At 40.3% G+C, this 20073-nt stretch overlaps 1 protein-coding gene across 3 annotated transcripts in view; it reads left to right on the forward strand.

Moving 5' to 3' along the window:
• The first annotated feature begins 899 nt into the window (after positions 1–899).
• Positions 900–20073, forward strand: part of ASMTL (acetylserotonin O-methyltransferase like) — a 32049-nt gene continuing 12875 nt past the window's right edge. For all 3 annotated transcript variants that reach the window (XM_074814943.1, XM_074814944.1, XM_074814942.1), the window contains exons 1-9: positions 900–1050; positions 2622–2753; positions 4539–4586; positions 5219–5283; positions 7272–7333; positions 9381–9489; positions 14734–15160; positions 17879–18041; positions 19804–19988. In XM_074814943.1, the coding sequence (XP_074671044.1) occupies positions 958–1050; positions 2622–2753; positions 4539–4586; positions 5219–5283; positions 7272–7333; positions 9381–9489; positions 14734–15160; positions 17879–18041; positions 19804–19988 (1284 nt within the window). In that variant the 5' untranslated portion in view covers positions 900–957. The remainder of the gene's footprint in view (positions 1051–2621; positions 2754–4538; positions 4587–5218; positions 5284–7271; positions 7334–9380; positions 9490–14733; positions 15161–17878; positions 18042–19803; positions 19989–20073) is intronic.

Below are 20073 nucleotides of genomic sequence, written 5' to 3' on the forward strand. Positions count from 1 at the left end.
CGCGGAGCGTGCTGGCCCGTGTTGCTCCATGTGTTTGCCATGCACCCATGTACACGTATAGCGTGTGTGCGTGTGCCTGCTGGCAACTCATGCTCAGCCGCTGGCAACTCACGCTCAGCTGCTGGCAACTCACGGCCAGCCTGGCTGCTGGCAGCCCCTGGGAGCACGACTCTTCAGCAGCCCAGTCTCCCTTGGGCTGGCAGATCCGCAACCCCTAACACAACCCATGAGGCAGACGGTCCATGAGATAGATGTCAACAGACGCACTTATTCAATGCAAATTCTATGTTAATAACAGGATATCATTTTTAATGCTAGAGTACAGATTCCACTTTCTTACTAGTCAACTGAGGAAACACATACCATCACACTATTTGCAAGCTATTGGGAATAAATCTGAGTTATTATCCTGAACTTTTTCTACTCGCTTAAAAGATCAAATAGGGGATAGCTCAGATTTGCATCCGATCAGATGATGATAACAGTTCCTTCGGACCGAAAAGAAAGAATGGTATCGCCTCTTTGCCAAGCACTTCATTCCGGAATTACTGGAGCGGGGAAGGCGGGGTTGTTAAACGTGGCTCCCGTGTCGCGACACGCCCAGTGATGCCCACCCCTCCCCACCAGCCTGCCGTTAGCCGGTGAGCAGCTCGCCGCCGGCAGAGCTCCGACCTCCCACGAAGTCGCCCTGCCCCACACGCGGGGCCCACGGGCGGCGCGGGCCCTCTCCCGCGGGGCCGCCAGCGCCCAGAGACCGAGGCTGGGCCGCAGGGTCGGCCGAGCCCCCAGCCCGGTCCGGCCCGGCCCCGAGGGCCACCCGCCCGGCTCCCGCGGCTCGCTGGGACGGTCCCGGCCCGGCTCCGCCCCGCGGCCCCGGCGCCGTATAAGGCCGCCGCCCCCCTCACCCCCGCTCTGCGCGGAGCGGGAGGCCGCGGCGCGGCGGGTGCTGCCGCCGCCATGGTGTTGAACCCGGTGCTGGGGAAGCTGGTCAGCAAGAGGGTGGTGCTGGCCAGCGCCTCGCCGCGCCGGCAGGAGATCCTCACCAACGTGGTGAGTGAGTGAGCGAGGGCGGGCGGCCGCTCGCCTCGCCCGGGCAGGGGAGGAGGCCGCCGGCGCTGCCCTCGGGCTCCCCGGCCCGGGATGCGCGGGCAGCGGCGGCCTAGTGCCGGGCCTGCGGGGCCCGTCCCCCGGCCCTCCCGCCCGTCAGCTCCCGGGGGCTGGTGGCACGGGGGGAACCGGCCCGAGCCGTGTCTCCAGCAGCAGCTGCGTTTGTTCCGTCTGGGAGCGATGGCGGCGGCGCCGCCGCCGGGTTCCCGCCCCCTCGGGCAGCGGCGTGCGGGCCCGCAGGCCTTCGCGGCTTCGAACCGCGCGGGCGGGCGGCGGCCGTCGCCTTTCGGTCCCCGGAGCTGCACGCCGGTTTACGTGGAAATACAATTTTTTTAATCACAGTTCTTGGTGAGGTTTCCTCTGTCAGCAAGTAATCGTGCGCCAGTTCTGCTTATGATCGGGTTAATATGCGAGTGGATTAAAGTATCCTGCTGACAGGAAGGTGGTGTAATCAAACAAATAAAAGATTTGCTCAGGCTGAGAAATGCTGACATAATTACTTGTGGTGTATAATAGAAAAGTTTGGAAGGTCTTGCAACAGACTGAAGTAATTAAAAATGTACTCCCATTGCCCTTTCTTTAGATACTTAATACCAAAATTTATGAAAATTTGACTTAAGTTTTTGAAACGCATGAAAACATTGGGATTAATAGTATGACCGGGGGGGGGCGGGGCAGGGGGAATAAGGTAGCTGTCTTCTTTCTGTAAAGCACTTGTGGAGCACAAAGGAAGTTGTAGCCTGTCATTCAGACTTTTCAACCCCTGTGGAGGAACATGTCCACCTCACTGGGCAGCTGCAGGAGGCTTTTGAGTGGCACTTGAGTATTGTAGTGCATCTAATTTGGATTGTTTAGTGTTACTATTCTTCATGAGAGAAGTTGAATTTAAATGGGAGAAAGTATATTCTTTTCAAAATACAGAGATGTGTAGAAGCAGCACGGTTCAAGTATGCACTAAGTTATTAGAAACATAATGTGTCTGCTGGGTGTAGTAAATTTACAGGTATAACCTAGAGGCAAGAAGTAGGAAGAATAGATTTGTTTTGACAAAACCATACAGAAACTGTCTCTTCTTGTTTTCTGTTTATCACGTGTATGACACAAAGTGTGGGTGGTACAGTCCTGTAAGAATGTGTATTATTTCATGCACAAGTGCATGAATTTAATAAAAAACATCCAGTGGTAGAATATTCTGTTTATGAAGTGCATAACTTTTATACTCTTAGATTTTGAAGAAAGATGAAATTACTAATGCAGTTAGGTTCTAATAAGGATAAAACCAAGTAAGCTCACCAGTTTAAAAGTTCTGATTGGGCTTTTTGTTTTGGACTGCTTGCAAATGATATGCATGCACCAAACACTGTAATGGAAGCACTGGTTTTGCCCCTGTATGTTTTGGGGGGAGGGATGTTAAAGTGGAAAGGGCAAAAATCAAGTTTGTCATTTGCTTAATGTCTTGGGCACAACCTTTAATAACAAGATCAGACTGACTTCATTGCTTTTCTTTGTTACAGGGCCTGCGTTTTGAGGTGGTTCCATCCTGGTTTAAGGAGACACTTGAAAAGTCATCTTTTGCAGCCCCTTACGAGTATGCTGTGGAAACAGCAAAACAGAAGGCTCTTGAAGTAGCAAACAGAATGCATGTAGTAAGTTACTAGCTATTTCGGCAATGAGATTTTTGTCTTTAAGTGGTGCTTGTTACTGTGACTTACTTTGCATGTACTTCTTAGGTGGTCTCTTGAGTGCATTTTCCCCACTGAAGGCAAATGGATTTTTTCTGTCATTTGTGGAAGATAGCTTCCCAAAATTAACTCACCTAATCAAAAGAAGGTCTCGTGCCTGCAGTTTGGGCTTTCCACAAACAGAAGTGGCCTGCATCTCTTGTCAGAAGAGATACTCCTACTCTTACTTGGGATATATACTTGGTAGTTCTTTCCAGCAGTGAGGTGTGTGGCTGGACAGTTGTTTGTTCCAGGTATTTGTTGGCTGTGGAGGCAGACTCTTACCGAAAAACACACCAGTGTGAATCCAGTGCTTTGCTGTAGCTTTCATTGGACAGTCGTTCAGCTGAACAGTTGTGATGAGAATAGCTCAGAATTTGTCAGTATAGAGATGCTGGAGGAAAGCAGAAAAAGAAGACATACATTCGTTTTAAAGCATTCTGAACAAAGTAATAGTTTCATTTTAAGAAGGGAGAAGCTGACACGATTTCAGGTTCCCTAGTCAGGGCATCCATTTTGTGTCCTGAATATTGTCAAAACCAGTGATAGAACTTATACTGTCAGTGACATATTTGACTTCTGCCCTTGGTTGTGATCACTGTTTGAGCACATACAGCTGTTCTCTACCAGAACCTATTTCAAAGTCTAGCTGATTAGATCCCACAAAATGTACCATAATAATTTCTTACTAATGCAGAGTAAGAGAGGAGTATGTTTGTTGAACCTATACCGATGGCAGAAAAGGAATGTCGAACACTTTAAACCAACAGTGTTGCCAGATGTCACCACTCTTAAAAGCAAATATTGCATGATCCCTAATGTAAATCGTTATCCAGGTTTCTGTCAGCTCCTTTTCAAGAGAATGGTATGACATTAGGAGAGTGAATTTTAAACCTAACCTTACTGACTTACAATGGGCTTTCATTGCAAAACACTATGCTGGCAATAATACTAGATCAGTGGATTTCAAAATGCTTCTCTATACAGGAATTTTTTTAATGTCTGGAATTAGTTCTACTATTTAAAGCATGTCAACAGCCTTTCTGTAGAAGAATTGCTTCCCTACAAACTTTTCAATATAATGATCACAGTTACAGACAAGTTTCCTGCCTTGCTATGTTAAATAATAGCTGTGTACCTCATAACATGCAAGTAAATCAAAACTCAGCTATAAGGACAGATTACAGTTTAAAGCCAATAAAAAGCTACAAGGAATCTTTATATATCCCTATCTCTCAATTCTCCAAATGGACTGTATGCCCTCACTTTTAAGAGGGAGAGAAGGAAAGTATAGCTAAAGAAAGCTTGGGGTTTTTTTCAGCAAAACCTGGCATGGAAAAATGATCCTGGAGGGCTGAACTCCTTGGCTTCCATACTCTGGGCACCTTAAAGGAATTCTGTCTACTACCTTGAAGGTTGACTTTTGAGAATAAAGTTACTTCTTTCCTGGATGCATTTGTTTAACATATTGGGGCAAAGTCATGACCTGAGAATGGTCTGTTCAAGCCTCCTTTTTTCCTCACTTTTATGGTGATATAAATGATTACTGTTTTATAAACAGTGCAAAAAGAGAAACAGTGTCTTGTTTTCAGGTCAGTGCAGAGCCCTACCAGTAAACCAGCAGACTTACATTTTCTTACCTTAAGTTTTAAAAGGTTTTGTTCTTTTTACCTCTTTTGAGAAGTATCTTTTTTCTTTATGCCTTTGCAGAAACACCTGAGAACACCTGATGTTGTCATAGGAGCAGACACTATTGTGGTAAGAAGTCTTCTGTGGTTTAACGTTTTAATTTATGGCAAGTGTAGAAAATGCTTGTATCTTTAGGTTTAAAGTTGAAGTTTGAAAGCTGTGTTCACTGAGAACTTATACTTGCAATATGATGCATCCTTCGAGTTTTGCAGGTGTGGGTTTTAGGGCTTTTTTTCCCAACAAGGCAATTTTTGGTATCTTGAGTGCTAGAAGCCTTACTGCTGTTTTTGCAGAGACACTAGTATTGCATAAGTATTGCCTTGCATCCTCTGGTATGTAATGGAAATTCTGTTCTTGGGCAACTGTTAGGAAGTCCAGATCATGTGAACTGTTCAGTGTGCCTTGTAGTGGGGTATCACTCTATACCTGTCATCTCCACAGAGACGGTAAACACTTAAGGGCAGAAGAAGTTGAATTACCCTTCTGTTTGAGAGCTGCAGCCACTGGAGGGGGTAGAGTGAGGCACTGATTATGTGCTTGACACTAAATTACCTGTTCTACCAAAGTATTTGTGCTTCTTGCTCTACGCAGTAGACTCATGTTTGAAGCCCTGGCTGAAATCCTGGTTTAAATGTCATTTCTCACCTCGGTTTCTGAAAAGTAAGAAAAAGCAGCACACTCACTCTGTCTTTCTGTTTTAGACTGTGGATGAGCAGATCCTGGAGAAACCAGTTGATAAGCAAGATGCGTACAGGATGCTGTCAAGGTCTGTAGTTTTAAGTAAGATCACAAATGTGTATATTAAGCTGTTTTAAAAGGAGATGTACAGATACCTTAATGTATATGAAGAACTCCATGGACGCAGATTTTTCGAATCATTTTTAAATAGTGTAAGCCAGTTCTGCCACTGAAAAAGTTAGACCTGCTTTTACATTACCCACACCTGCTTGCTCTAGCCCCTTCATCTTAGAAAGCTGATCAGGGACATAATGAACCATTTTGTTTTCACTTGGATTAGTTTTCAGAATCACTTACCACAAGACTATATGGATGCTTCAGCTGGTACAGATGGGGAGTTACGGAGAGAAATCATGATGGGAAAGATGACAGAACCATCATAGAAGTGGTTTGAGGCTTGACATTTAATGGAAGAGTGTTGCCTGTACAAGAAAGTACATGGTGATATGCGTTCATGGACAATTGCTTTAAATTCTGTAGTTTATCTGAAGAGGAAAAAAATCTTCCATCAGTGTTCTTCATGCACAGTGGGCTGGTGTTCTTCGAGGCTTCTGCTTTTTTTCCTAAAGGATAGGTTTCTCTACAAGCTTAATGTTATCTTGTAGCACTCTCTTTAAGAAACATCAACTAAATAACTCTAGTTCATGAAGGATGAGATGTGATGTATCCTCCAGAATACAGAAAAGGTGCAGTGCTTGTTTCACCAGTTGACATTGTAGCTCAGGTGTCTCTTAGAGAATACAAGTGCCTTGGTAGTTTTTGGAGTTTTGCTCTGTAAGTCTATTTTAGATTTTTTTTATATTGATGACTTAGGCTAAATTTTTGATCCATTGTGGCATGTTGCTAACTTAAAAGTGAAAGCCTTAAAAAAAAAAAAAGTGATACGAGATACGTTATTAGTAGGAGATTCCCAAAGGAGTCTGTCTGTCAAGAGATTTCTCACAACTGTTTTTAGTTGAAATCATGCCAAGTTCAAGTAGTTCAAAAATAGTACTTTTTTTTTTCTTTATTTCTTTTACAGTGCTAAGTCAACTTCTAACCCATGAAAATGTTTCAGGTTGTTTTTAAGTTCAGTAGGTCAGTCTCTTAATCATGGGTATGAAATGCACTTAAAATTTAGTTTTTTAAAACTCCTCTTAATTTTGTTCTATATGAACAGGAAAAAAATGCAGACAAGATAGATATTTGCATATATCTGAGGGGTCAGATTAAAATTTTCACTCACTGTTTCATCTTAGTTAATTATGTGGAATCTTGTGGGGGATAGTAAGAGTGTGAGATGCTTATGATGACATCAAATAATGGCCTGGCTATTCTCTAGGAGACTAAGGAACAGTCTCTTCAAAGATTCAAGTTCCCATGCTATTTATTATACTTCCATTGTTTACACATTAGATTAATGAATTTAAGGCCCTCAAAATTAATCGGCCACAGTGTGGCGTGCTGGAGCCACTACAGGAGAGAGCACATGGGTCTGGGGTAAGAGGGAATATAGGCTCTTCCGCTACACTCTGCATCTGTTACTCTGGCTTGCCATGGGATCCTTGGGGGCCAGTCTGGATGAAATGAGTACAGAAGGTAGGTACCTATCACTTTTGTAGTCTGAATTGCATCACCTAGTTATTTATTGCCCGCTTTGAGTGAAGATGCCTGTAATTGTAGTGTTTATGCTGATTGGCTTTTTCTTATACATTTGAAATAGTCACTTCTCCCTATGTACAGTAAATAAGCTGGTACCGTGCACTACTTTTCCAAATTGGGGACATTGGTACAAGTGAAATTTTGGAGGCTTGAAATGACTGAATCTCTTGATACTATATTTTTGTTTTGCCAATGTCTTTTCACTTATATTGAATTTTTCTAAAAAAAAGTATTTAAGATAATGTCAGAGCCATCAAGTGGTGTACGAATATAATGATCTGTTTCTCAGACTGTAGTAACAATCACATAGAACATCATTGCACATTGCTGATTTCATAAAACTGTTGCTTAATGCACATTTTTTTTCCCTGACAGGTTGAATGGGAAAGAGCACAGTGTTTTCACGGGAGTGGCTATTATACATTGCAGCAGTAAAGGTACCTGTGCCATTTTATTAAAACTCAGTATTTTCATTAAAAATTACTCTCATAAGGACTTGTACAAGTGAAGAAGGATGGAAATTTTTCATATACGATCTGAATTGGCTTCCTACTCACTTATCAATATATAAATTAAAAACTCCCCACAGAAGCCAACCTTCTCACTGTATTCAGTTTTCACACAGGAAGGAAGAGGACAAAATACACTAGATACTACAGATACTGTCTCTGAAAGCTATGGGAATAATTAAAAGACCAATGTAAACTGTGGGAATATTCTAAACGAAATTCAAGTAAGGCACTACAAACTGTGGGACTGAGCAGAATCTGACCATATTAACTTTATTCCTGCGTTGTGTTTACACTAGCTGATGAATAGAAGCAGTTGCCATATCTGTACTTAGTTCATTTTTCAGTAAATAAGGGAAGCTTTAGAGCCCATTTTTAGGGGATAAGTAAAGTAACGGTTTAATGCCTCGGACTGTTAATGAACTGTAGGGAGCAATACATTAATGTTCTTTATCAGATAATTTTATATAGTAAGTGGTTTTTGAGAACTGCACCATTAATATAATTTGAGTGACTTCCTCTGATAGTTGTGCTAATATTCTGGAACTTCTGCAAGGATCATTTCTCTGAAATTTCATTGGATGTAGTCTTTCTGTAGACAAATTAGATTTTAATCTTTACTAGAATGATTGCTCTTAACTCTTGTAATAGAAATGAAGTCAGTGATCCAGTACCTTTACTAATATGCTAGTACAGTAGAAAGAGAGCTGCTGCAAAAGAAATAAAACATGTTATCAAGGGGTTCCTGTAAGCAATACAGCAAGAATAATAATGCCTTTAATTGTTTACTCTAGGAAGAAAGTAAAAGTGCACACAGTTGTACTACTGATGCTATGACAGCACATCTCATTTGAAGTTTACAAATTTAAGCCACATCATATTTAGATGAATAAAAATACCTTAAGTCTGCATAGTGATGCAATCAATGGAAGATTTCTCTAGAATACATTTTTAGTTTTAGTTTATAATTACAATGCTGTTGTTAAGCATCACATTTATGTTACAGGTGGAATTTTCATCTTGAGGTGACTGGGGTTTTTTATCAGTACTGAAAGATATAGTAATCTGTCTTCATATGCAGCAATTTTTTTATTTCATCTGGGTCATTAAATGCTTTTTCCACACTAACACCATTAGCACTTGGTTAGTATTCTTCCCTTGGTCTGTACTGTGGATCTTTCTTACTCCTCCTTAAGTATTTGTACTGCTATCAGAACAGTGGTAACAGGAGATGCTGACTTGGTATTTATAGAAAAGGGTAGAGAGAACTATTAATCCGTAATGTGCACACGCATTTGTGCAAGGCTGTTCCCTTTTGAACATGTTTTGGAAAAGCCTCTCCCTGCAATGATACCAGATTGAGTGTATCACATGCAACAGGGTCCACACCCAGGTGTGCAGTACTTCATTGCACCTCTGGCCTTCTCTCAACCACTTCGAGATACAGAAGTCTGAAATAATCATGTTATTTCTTGAGAGTTGATATGAAAATAACACTGATGGTTACTGATGAGACTGTTGGATATCTGACTCTGCAGCACAGATGCAGCTGCATGTTCACATTTGAGCATCTATAACAGCTACCTGTTTATGATGTGTTGTTAAGAGTTCTTTGACAATAGTCAGGAAGTTAGAAGGGTGTTTGTAGCCTTCTTTGTATTCAGTGCTGGATGTGTATGCTAGCAGTCCATAAATAGCTTTGCATAAGCATTGTTAATTTAAGAGTGCATCCAATACAGGCAGAGCAACCTGCTAGCTCCAAGACAGGACTGCAGAGGTTGAAAATGCAAGCTTTTGCTTTTTTGGAGAAGTTATGAGTCCACTCTTCCTAAAGAACATTATTAGTAATTTCATACATCTGTGTAGTATTTTTAATTTTTCCCCAAGAGAAAACATCAAGTGAATACAAAATAAAACAATGTTATGCTCCCTAAACTACAATTTCTGTTTTTAATGAGACCTCTTCTTTCTGTAGATAATCAGCTGGAGACAGAAGTCACTGATTTCTATGAAGAGACTAAAGTAAAATTTTCTGACCTGTCTGAAGAGCTCTTATGGGAGTACATTCACAGCGGGGAGCCAATGTAAGTAAGACCCTGAAGCTATCGCACAGTACTTGAGAATAGGCCTTAGGGGACGTTATTAGCCACCAGCATAAAACACACGTGTTCTGTGAAATTTTGTTGTGTGGATAAACGATAGCATGGGTGATGCAAGGTGGGTATTCTGTTCTTGTCTAGAGCTATCATTCCTCCAAGGAGCTCCAAGTGAGCTACCTTTATAGTACCCTAACACATTTGAAAAGTGAAGACTGTTGAAATACTCTAGATTACAGCAAGCACTCATGCAGTATACAATTACCTCTCTAATAGAGGCATTCAGGGAGCTTGGATACCTGAGAAAATGTATAGTTCTCATTATAAAACAGGTGAATAGAATGAGTATTAGGTAATCAGGGTACTGAAGAACTTTATTAAAGAAGCCAGAACTTGGTTTATTTAATTTATTGAAATTGTGCTGCCCTGATGCAAGAAGTGCCAACAATTTTCACTTATTCTTCTGTCCAGCTTATATGTGTTCTGTGCCATAATTGTCTCTTAGCTCGTGTGTTTCTGCTACCCTTATAATATACTAGTTACTTACAGACAACATTGATTCCACAGAATAGAATGAGAACAGAATGCCTAACTCCTAAGATGAAGTTGACTAGATTTTTATTTTTTTTTAAACAAAGTACTTTTTTTTTTTTTTTGGAGACAAGGAAATGTTTGTGACTTTATGAAATTTGCCTTTCCTTTGTTTTAACTGAACCTTAGTGAAGGAAAATCAGGCCATAGTTAGCACTGTGGCCTGCATACCTGGTGATCTGAAGTGAACTTTTGGCTCTGTAACTTCAATTCTGACTGTGTAAGAATATCAGCTGTGGTGTTTTTTAAACTCATTTGTGCTGTAAAACAATACAGTCATGTTTTACTGGGGAAAGAGGAACCGGTGTAGACTTTGGATTTAAGTGCTTATGTGTAAATGAGGCATACCTTCTGAACATGTAAGGTTCCCAGCTTGTTAAAGAAACTGAAGCTAAATTGGATTATGCAGAGAAGAGTGTTTGGCAAGAACACAGTTTGTAACAAATTCCTAGTTAAGTTTTTGGAAGCTGATCTTTAGTATGCAGTTGGCAGTTTGAAGGAGAAGTGACAGTGGATTTTTAGGAAGAATGTCAGGTTGAAAAATATTTTGGAATATTCAGATTATTTCCTCAGGAAGAAAATATGCTTTAGCAGTGCTGTGCTGCAGCAAAATGGCTCATGAGCAGTGCTGGGTAATTCTCTTCATTCTGCTAAACAGTGTGTGTGACAAAAGGGTTTCTCAGGGATCAAAGGTTCAGAGAATGTATTTCATTACTCTCTGAAGCACAAGCCAATCAATTTTCATTCATATAATCAAGAGGATAGGAAGCATTTGCTCTGGCCTTGCGAAGGAACTACTGAATATAGTGTCCTATAAATTTTGCAGATCAGTAAGGAGAAGTCTTTTTTTTTTTTCTGGTTGGTTCGGTTTTTTGTCCCTTCCTTCATGGCCACCCATACTGGTTACACATTTATGTGCATACAGGTTTTTCTAAACACTATTGCAGTTCAAGTGACCATTTGTTTATTTTTTTAATGGCTACTCAATTTTGTGAAATCATTCAAGTCTTAATGAACACATGAAAAATTAAAAGAAAATTGACTCTCGTGCTGGTGAGGATTGGATTGAGTTCTTTTTATAGCAAGGACAAAATTGGCTTCTAGTGTTTTAAAAGTCACTGGTGACATAGGGACTGATTCTAAAAGTATTTAGGTACCTTAAGGTATGAAGTAGGGAAAAGCACTGTCTCAAGGTAGACTCTGATGAGGCTATGAAAACCCTCAAAAATTTTGGCTGCAGAAAGATGGCCTTTCCCTTTCTGTTTTATTCCTGTTCATCTTTCCAGCCAAGGATTTTGTGCCTGCTGGCAGGGTCTCTTTCTTCTTTCCTATCTCTCTGTAGAAAGAGGGCTGGACCATAGTAATCCTAACTTTTTGGGCTTGTGTAATGAGTAGACGTAGTTTCTGCCAGCCTCTTTGACCCAGCTTTTTATTTTGTAATATTTCCCTTGTGAACAACTTCCTCTGTCTCTGCTCACAACTTCCAGTCTGAAGATCCTGTGTGGTTTTTGGTAGCTCTGCTCTGAATGGTGGAAATGAAACCAAAGGACCCTACTGCACTCCAAGAAAGAAGTGATGACAGAGGCTGGAGCTCTGCAGTTTCAGACTTAACTATGAAGTAATAAAATGCAGAATGTAAATGTCTAACTTTCTTCCCTTGTATGATTTCTCTTAAGAGTTCTTTCCTTCGAAGCTATAGCAAATGTATCTTCTGAATTTTGTGAATAATTAGTCTCACTGCACAAATTAGCTCATGGATAGCTTGACATTATCAGCTGTTAGAGCATAAGAGCAAGAATCTTCCAGGCGCAGGATTACAGAAGTAAGGGGAGCTGTACTGTACCTATACTAGAATTAACTTTGAATCTTGTTTTTAATCTTTTGTGTTGTTATAGTTGACTTCTCTGTATGAAATAGTTGTTCTACATTCACCAGAATGTACTAGCAAATCTTTTTCTTGTACCTGCCTATCTCTGCTCCTTTGCAAGTTCCTTAGCAAATGAAAACACATCTCTGACCGGCTCCATGATGCGTGTATGCTGACCAGGCATCTAGCTGTTGCTGCTCCCAAGAGATGGGTGACCAAATTCTGCTGCTTCTTACCTCTGTCATGCCAGTCTCTCTGCTACAAAACCACTAGCTTCATATTTAAAGGAACTAAAGGTGCAGCTTGGATGTGAAGATAACTAAGCTTGGGTATCCAGTCAACTAATAGTTGATAGAGATGCAAGAAATTAGTGTACAGCTTCTAATCTATTTCAAATGTTTGCTTCAGTAAAGATGAATTTTGTCAGTGATGTACTTATATCTTTCAGACTATCAGTGAAGCCCAGTCAATAGCTCAGATGGACTCTCTCTAATGTGACTGAAATTTGCCTGTATGTCTACTAATGCAACTGTATGGGCCAAGACACACATACAACTGTCATACATGTGTTCTTGCCGTTGGAAACCCACCTAAAACCCAACCAAGCATCTCCCCTCATCTGTAAGAGCAGTAGTGCTCGTCAGTGGAACAGTGATTTTTTTTTGTTCATTGGCTCTGTGTAGGACAATACAGATATTATGTACATGGATAAACTATTTTGTGTCATGACTAAAGTTCAAGTTTTACAGCTAATGAAGGAAACATGCTTTAATGTTGCATTTTCAAGAGTTACCTCTATTTTACCTCTTTCTTAATATTTTTCCTCCATTGTATTGTGTGTGGGTTTGTTTGTGGGGGTTTTTAGGAAAAAAAATAGTGGATATTGCACACATTCCTGCTGTATTTTGTTTGTTTGTGGGGTGTTTTGTTTTTAAATCACTGGATTTGCACACACTCGTATATCCTCTACAAAGGTCAGTTACTGAAAAATGTTTTAGTTGCAGCAGGGATCTTGTTGTTTGTCAAAAGGCCTTTAAAGTGAGTTGTAATTTTTTTTATTATGAGGGAAACTAATTGATGCTATGCCTAGTGTTATAAATGAAGCCTTAAAGTTAGTGCTATGCTCATAAAAATACCCAGTTACAAAAGCTAATCAGATTAGCCAGAGCTAGTTGAGAGCTATGTAAATACTGATGCATTCTGAGATTTAGCATGGAAGACACTTGTTGAAAAATCAGTGTTACTGTTACTAACTACATAGCATCATGCTTTTGGACTAGAAGCTGTACCTGTAGTAGAGAATCCTACTCGGGATGCAATGCCAGGATACAAAGTTCTGTATAAAAACAAACAAAATGTGGCCGATTTTGTTAGTGTCCTTGCTGGGAGTATGGTGGTCAAAGTGTTTTTTGTCTCCCTGTCAGCATATAGCAGAATGTCTTCATCCTGCTGGACTGCTACTTCATTTAAAAATGAAAAGACTTTTTAGTCATTAGAATATTCCTAGTTTAGATGGTGGTGGAAGTCTTAAGTATGTCTTTATAAAGGAATAATTTAAACAATGACAAAGCCATACAGTAGTGCTTAAAATGCAAGATTAAAGGAAAAGCCCCATTCCCTCATTTACAGCAATTCAAAAAATCCCATTTACGGGGGTACTGATTCCTCTGTTTCTCTTAGGACGCTATTGGAAAGGGAACCCAGAAATAAGTTCTAGAAATGTAAAGAGCTGGTTCTGATCAAATTTAAGATGAAAAAATCTAGTGTCTTCTTTGTGTAGTAAACTTCTTTCACAAATAGTTTGTGTAATTCCATACTATGTTAAGTTAATAGATCTGAGACTGACCGACCTCTGGTTTCAAAGCTTGCTGACTTAGGCTTTCAGATTCGGGTGTTATGTAGTAAGGATACTTCTAACTGCCTTGTTCCTTAAATGTAAACAGTAAAATTGTTGGGTCTATTGCAGCTTATCTGACTTCATGCATTTCCATTCTACACAGTGGAATTTGCATAATTACTCCTAAAGACAAATTAGATTTCCAGGGTTACTTTCTGTGAAAAGACATTCCTGTGCCAAATTACTAGTATTACCATGACATCTAAGAGCAGAGTGGTGGGACCAGCAACTCATATCTTAGAGGGTTATGCAAGAATTGGATAGGGCTAAATGGGATAGAAGTGGATTTTGTATTTGAATAGGTTGTTCCTCCCCAAGAAAGTCCTATCTTCCTGATCCTTATTTTAGATACTCTAATGACAGAGATCCGCAAGATGCGTACTACAGTCATTTGAGTTCTAAGATGCTTTCTTTGGTGTGAACTCCGTTTGGAGCTAACTTACTCCTAAAGGTCCTTCAGCCTCCTGTGGAATAGAGCGAGGGTCAGTATGCATCTGGGTGACCTAGTGGCAATGTTGGTCTCAAGTGATGCTTGCTGTTGCCTTTTTGGTAGCCAGGACTTGGAGAATGCTGGGTAGCCTGTGGCAACACAATCTGACTGCAGTCAGCTGATGTACCTTCTGGTTAGGTGACTACGGCACTTGAACTGTCTGAAGCATAAAGACCTTAGGCTACTCACCCGTAGTAGAAATACTGATTTATCTTATGATTTATAAATTGAAGTGTTAAGCCTAACTAGAAGATTTAATCTGCCTCTGATTTGAGTACACTAGTCTTTATTCCAGGCTCTGCGGTCCTGGTGGATTATTTGTGTTCTGTGCTACCTTTACTCTTAATCTTAATTAGATATATGTAACTTTTGCTTTCTTGCCCCCAGGGACAAGGCTGGTGGATATGGAATCCAGGCCCTCGGTGGAATGTTAGTTGAGTATGTCCACGGAGACTTCTTGAATGTGGTGGGATTTCCTCTGAATCATTTCTGCAAAAAGCTAGCAGAACTGTACTATCCACCCTCTAAACATAATGTACAACATAAAAAGTATGACTCTATTCCTTCTGTGGATACTTTTGAGAACCTCAGTGATGGAGAAAGTGATTCTTCAAATTTCACAGAGCACAAAGGTGCTAGTAAGTTGGACAGCAGTGGGATGTGTTCCTCAGGAGCTATTTATAATTCCGAAAACAGTTCTAGTGTCAGAACTGGTTTTATGGTACCTTTGGAAAATCAGAATGGAGTGTCGGAAAGTGCACCAAAACTTCCATCTAAAATTCTAGAGCTGATGGATGGTTTTAGAGCTTCAAAGGTAAGGGAGAAAATGGAACTACTCCTTACATTGCTGACTGATACAATTGTTTCACTGGACTTCAATATATAACAGGTAATGTGAAATACTTGAGCCAGGTTAAGAACGTATTAATAATTAGTAAAAAAGGACCACTGAAGTACCAGAAAATCTAAGATAGCTGAAGCTTTTGGTACAGTGCAAACATTGGGGTTTTTGGTATTTGCTTTTATCTGTTCTATGAAATTTCAGTTACCAATTTGATTAAAAATTTTTGTCTCTTGAGAGGAAAAATGTTTTTTTTTTTTTTAACTGAGCACAATCAGGCAGGAAATTACCTTTATATACTCTACAAAGAAAGCATTTAATATGGTTAGCTTATTTGACTTAAAACTGTGACAAGAATTGTATATATTTTATTTCCTTTCTAGCTTTAATGCTTGAATTCTGTGAAAGGCTTTAGTTTTCTAATGCCCTGCAAGGAGATTATTTTTTTATGCCATGTTTCATGTTCTAGCTATGTTTAGCTGATAATCTCCATGCAGTATCTGATGGAGACATACGCATAAAAGCTTACCAACAGAAGGTCACATGCTCTGTGTATCAGCCAAGTGTGAGAAATGAGTAGCTGGACATCTTAAGTACTACCAGGTTTTTTACTCACAGTTCCAGTGTAGTGAAGACAATAGTGAAAAAGGTGAAGGAGAAATGGAACACCAATCATTTTAATAGATCACTGATCTCCATCAAGTCATTCAAGTTTTAGGAAGAGTGAAAAAACTGCTGAAGTGGAAGTGAAATGACAAAACTAAAGATACAACAGGATGGAGGGAAACACGCAAGACAGCGGACAGTGGTTTTGCTGAAACAGCGGAAAGTTGTACTCAGATCTGAAGAAAACCATAGTGTGGTCACTACGGGATCTGTGGGTGTGCTGCTTGCAGGCATGCAAAGCAGTATTGAGAGGTTTGGAATAAAGCAGCCTTGAGATTGCTGCGTTTGTGAACTTCCTTGTGTATCCATAGGGAGCAAATTTTGATGCATTTGAATGGGTGAGATTATGTTTAGCATTCCTTCCATTTAAGTAAAAAACACATGGAGAATCATCAGCATTTTGTTGTGGAAAATCATCAGCATTTTGTTGTGCATTATGTACACTGTTTGAAGTGACGTGATGCCGAATTCAGTTTTGTGCAGTGAAAGATGGTGGAGGCTGTAAATAGAAGCAGAAGTTTTCTTTTCTCACTAATCCTGTGTAAAGTCATAGTATGAAGTGCTTAGTTTTGTGTTGAACTAGTGGGAAGGTTTTTTCCTTGGGGCTTGGATTTTGTAAAATTAATTACCAGTTTCAATGAACGCTTCCTGTGATCTGACAAAACTCATCTCTCCACTTGTAGAATAGGGATAAGAGCACAAAAGCATTTAGTTTCACAAAAACTCTCAAGTTCTATTCAATTTTGACCCTAGAGTGTTTTTTTTCAAGGACTTCATAAAGCAGAGTGCCATCTCCTGCAGGGAAAGATGTTGCCACCTATTTTACTCTGAACAGCTGCTGTTCAGGGTTAAATCATACTTTCTCAATATGTTCTGAATTTGCATAGTCTGATTTGTACTCAGACCTTTGGGGTTTTTTCTTGTTTGATTGCCTCCCTTCCCCTTGAACTGAGAATTACAGAATGGTAGAAAGGGTGATTTGAATCAGCCAAGTTTTTGACCCTATCTTCTCACCTTGTCTTTCCTGTTCTTAGTTTCCAGGTGGTGTCAGTCCAAAGATTGGGTAGGTCTTGCATCTAGTCTACACCATTTGGCTTCCGAGTGGCTCGGTATTGTGACAGCCCAGATTATAATAAATCCTAGCTATATGTTCTGTTTAGAATAACAGAGGAAACTGTAAAAAGAGGATGAAGATGATAAAACATATAGACACAAAGTAGCAGACCTACCTCTCAAAGTTGATCTCTTTCTCCGTTTGATTTTTTATTAAACAGCATGTCAATCCATTTTTTTTCCTTGACTGGCTTTGATTTTTAAGTATCTTATAGTTTACTGCAGTTGCAAACAAATGGATTCTCCGATAGCTGTGTGTGTTTCCACTCTTGTGCTCTACATAAATTCCTTGGGCTTAGGTGATTTAACAATTTCAGAATACTGAAAGTTGTACTCTCTGCTGAGAGCTGTTCTCTCCCTCATTCCATTTGTACATGTCCTACTAAGGTGTGCATGTAGTGCAGTTGCGCTTTGAAGTTTTATTATTTTTTTCCTTTATTTTTATTAAACAAAGACCAGTATTATAGCAACTGAAGCTGTTACAAAGCCTTAGTAGAGCTTTCCAGTTCCTTATGTTTTGGGTAAATCAGATGATGATCTTTTGGCCTTGGTTCAGATGCTTAAGAATGTTTGACCTTATGGAACAATCTTACAGATGGGGATATGCTAAATATCTGAATAAAGAGGTCGTCTTTCTACAAAATCTGTAGGCTGCATTCCAGAGTATTTTGAGTTCCTTTGTTCAAACCTCTTTGAACCTCTGTTCAAAATTCTGTTACTTAGCTAAGATAATTAAATCCTCTGAGAGGGAAGGAAACGTACCATAGCAGTTTTTAGTTTTGTTAAACTGTGTTGCACTTCTTAAAGAACAGTAATTGTGTAGAATAATTCTAGGCAAAAGGTATAGTTCTTTTGTTTCTTGACTGCAGTCTTTTAAGCACAACATGCTAACAACTTTTTTCCTACATGTAGGCTCTGTTTGTAGCCTCTAAGCTGAAGATCTTTGATCATCTGAAACATAGAGGTCCACTGAAGGCTGTGGATATTGCAAATGAGGTTGGAACCTCTGTGTGTGGAACAGAAAGACTCCTTGATGCATGTGCTGCACTTGGATTACTGGAGAAGACACCACAAGGTGACTACTTTCTCCTCTCTGCAACTGCATATAGTACTGAAAGACATGCAGGACTGAAAGATGCTTTGAAGTTCAGAGGGTCTGACTTGATATTGTGGGTAACTTGGGTTGGGGGGAAAGGAGAATGAATTGTTGCTGCTTTGCTTTCATTATTAGTAGCTGGAATTGTTTAATTTTGGGACAGGCTTTACCTCAGGAACACATTCAGGTTTCCTTAGAGGAATCCTTAGATTGCTTCATGGTGTACTGACCAGACTTCTAATACGTTGCGTGGACAGTCCCAGGGAGCAGCGTAATAGCTCAGATGTATTGTCTGCCCTTGAGTCACAACAGCCCCATGTGACGCTATGGGCTTGGGGAAGCCTGCCTGGCAGAAAAGGACCTGGGGATGTTGGTCAACAGCTGGCTCAATATGAGTGTGCCCAGGTGGTCAAGATGCCAATAGCATCCTGGCTTGCATCAGAAATAGTGTGGCTAGCAGGACTAGGGGAGTAATTGTCCCCCTATACTCAGCACTGGTGATGCTGCACCTGAAATACTGTGTTCAGTTTTGGGTCCCTCACTACAAGAAAGACATTGAGGTGCTGGAGCTTGTCCAAAGAAGAGCAATGAGGATGGTGAAGGGTCTAGAGGGCAAGTCTCATGAGTAGCAGCTGAGGAAAATGGGGTTGTTTAGCCTGGAGAAAAGGAGGCTGAGGGGAGACCTCATTGCCCTCTACAACTGCCTGAAAGGAGGTTGTAGCAAGGTGGGTGTTGGTCTGTTCTCCCAAGTAACAAGAGATAGGACAAGAGGAAATGGCCTGAAGTTGCACCGGGGAGGTTTAGATTGAGTATTAGGAAAAATTTCTTTACTGAAAGGGTTATCAAGCACTCAGAGAGGCTGCCCAGGGAAGTGGCTGCGTCACCATCCGTGGGGGTATTTAAAGACGTGTATATGTGGCGCTTAGGGACATGGTTTAGTGGTGGACTTCATAGTGTTAAGTTCATGGTTGAACCCAATGATCTTAAGGGTCTTTTCCAACCAAAATGAGTTTATGATTCTATCTAAAATAAAGACCAAATTCTATTCCCTGCTGCAGCAATCAGAGTCACAATCTTAAGTAGGTAATCAGGGTTTTGAGGAGAGCTCTGGAATGTGTCCCTCTTCATGGACAACAGCTTAACTTTTAGTGCCCCTAACTGAAACAGTGCTTGAAGGTGTATGTAGGTGAAAGAGTCAGTATTAGGATCAACTTTTTCAGTCTGCACTGTGTAGTTCTAAGTTTCTGTATGCATCATTTACACAGTAAGACTTAAAATGGTCAAGTGCTGAGAAAAGGAAATAAAGGGGTCTTTCAGCTCTGTTAGAGGACAAGATCAAGGACAAAGCCCGAAAGGCAAGACATACTGCAGAAAGGTTGAATTTAAGGGAAGGAGAAGCCATAATCTAAAGAAAAATGCAGTCAAGAATGAGGAGCTTCTAATACTCTCCCTTGAATATTAGGTGACTGTGGTACTTTGGTTTAAAAAATAATAAAATAATCGGTGCCTATCTATATCTTCCAGCATAGAAATTTTTTTTATAAACAAAGTACTTACTCCTTTAAGAATGAGAAGACTTTCAGAATTATTTCATAGAAGTCTTTGCACAAAAACAGTATGTTCATAAGTTCAGGATTTGCTAGCTATTTAACAACTACACAAGAAAACATGCCTTCAGTTTTTAAATGATAGTTGTGAAGTACTGCAACAAAGCTGGTTACAATTGTTTTCTTCCCATAAGGTTACAGTAATACAGATTCAGCAAATGCCTACCTGACTTCAGATGGTGAATACTCACTTCATGGCTACATTATCCACTCTAATGACCACCTTTGGCCTCTCTTCACAAACTTGGAGTCTGCTGTGAAAGAAGGCAGCAGGCAGAACCATAGAGCCTTTGGAAAGAAAGCAGAGGATTTATTTAAGGTAGTATAAAGTCCTTATTAGTATCAAAACTAGCTGTGAGGAGCCCAGAACTGGATCTAGGGGCAAATGGAGACTAAACCATCTA

This window comes from Strix aluco, chromosome 2, assembly GCF_031877795.1.
Source record: "Strix aluco isolate bStrAlu1 chromosome 2, bStrAlu1.hap1, whole genome shotgun sequence".
NCBI classification, from domain to species: domain Eukaryota; kingdom Metazoa; phylum Chordata; class Aves; order Strigiformes; family Strigidae; genus Strix; species Strix aluco.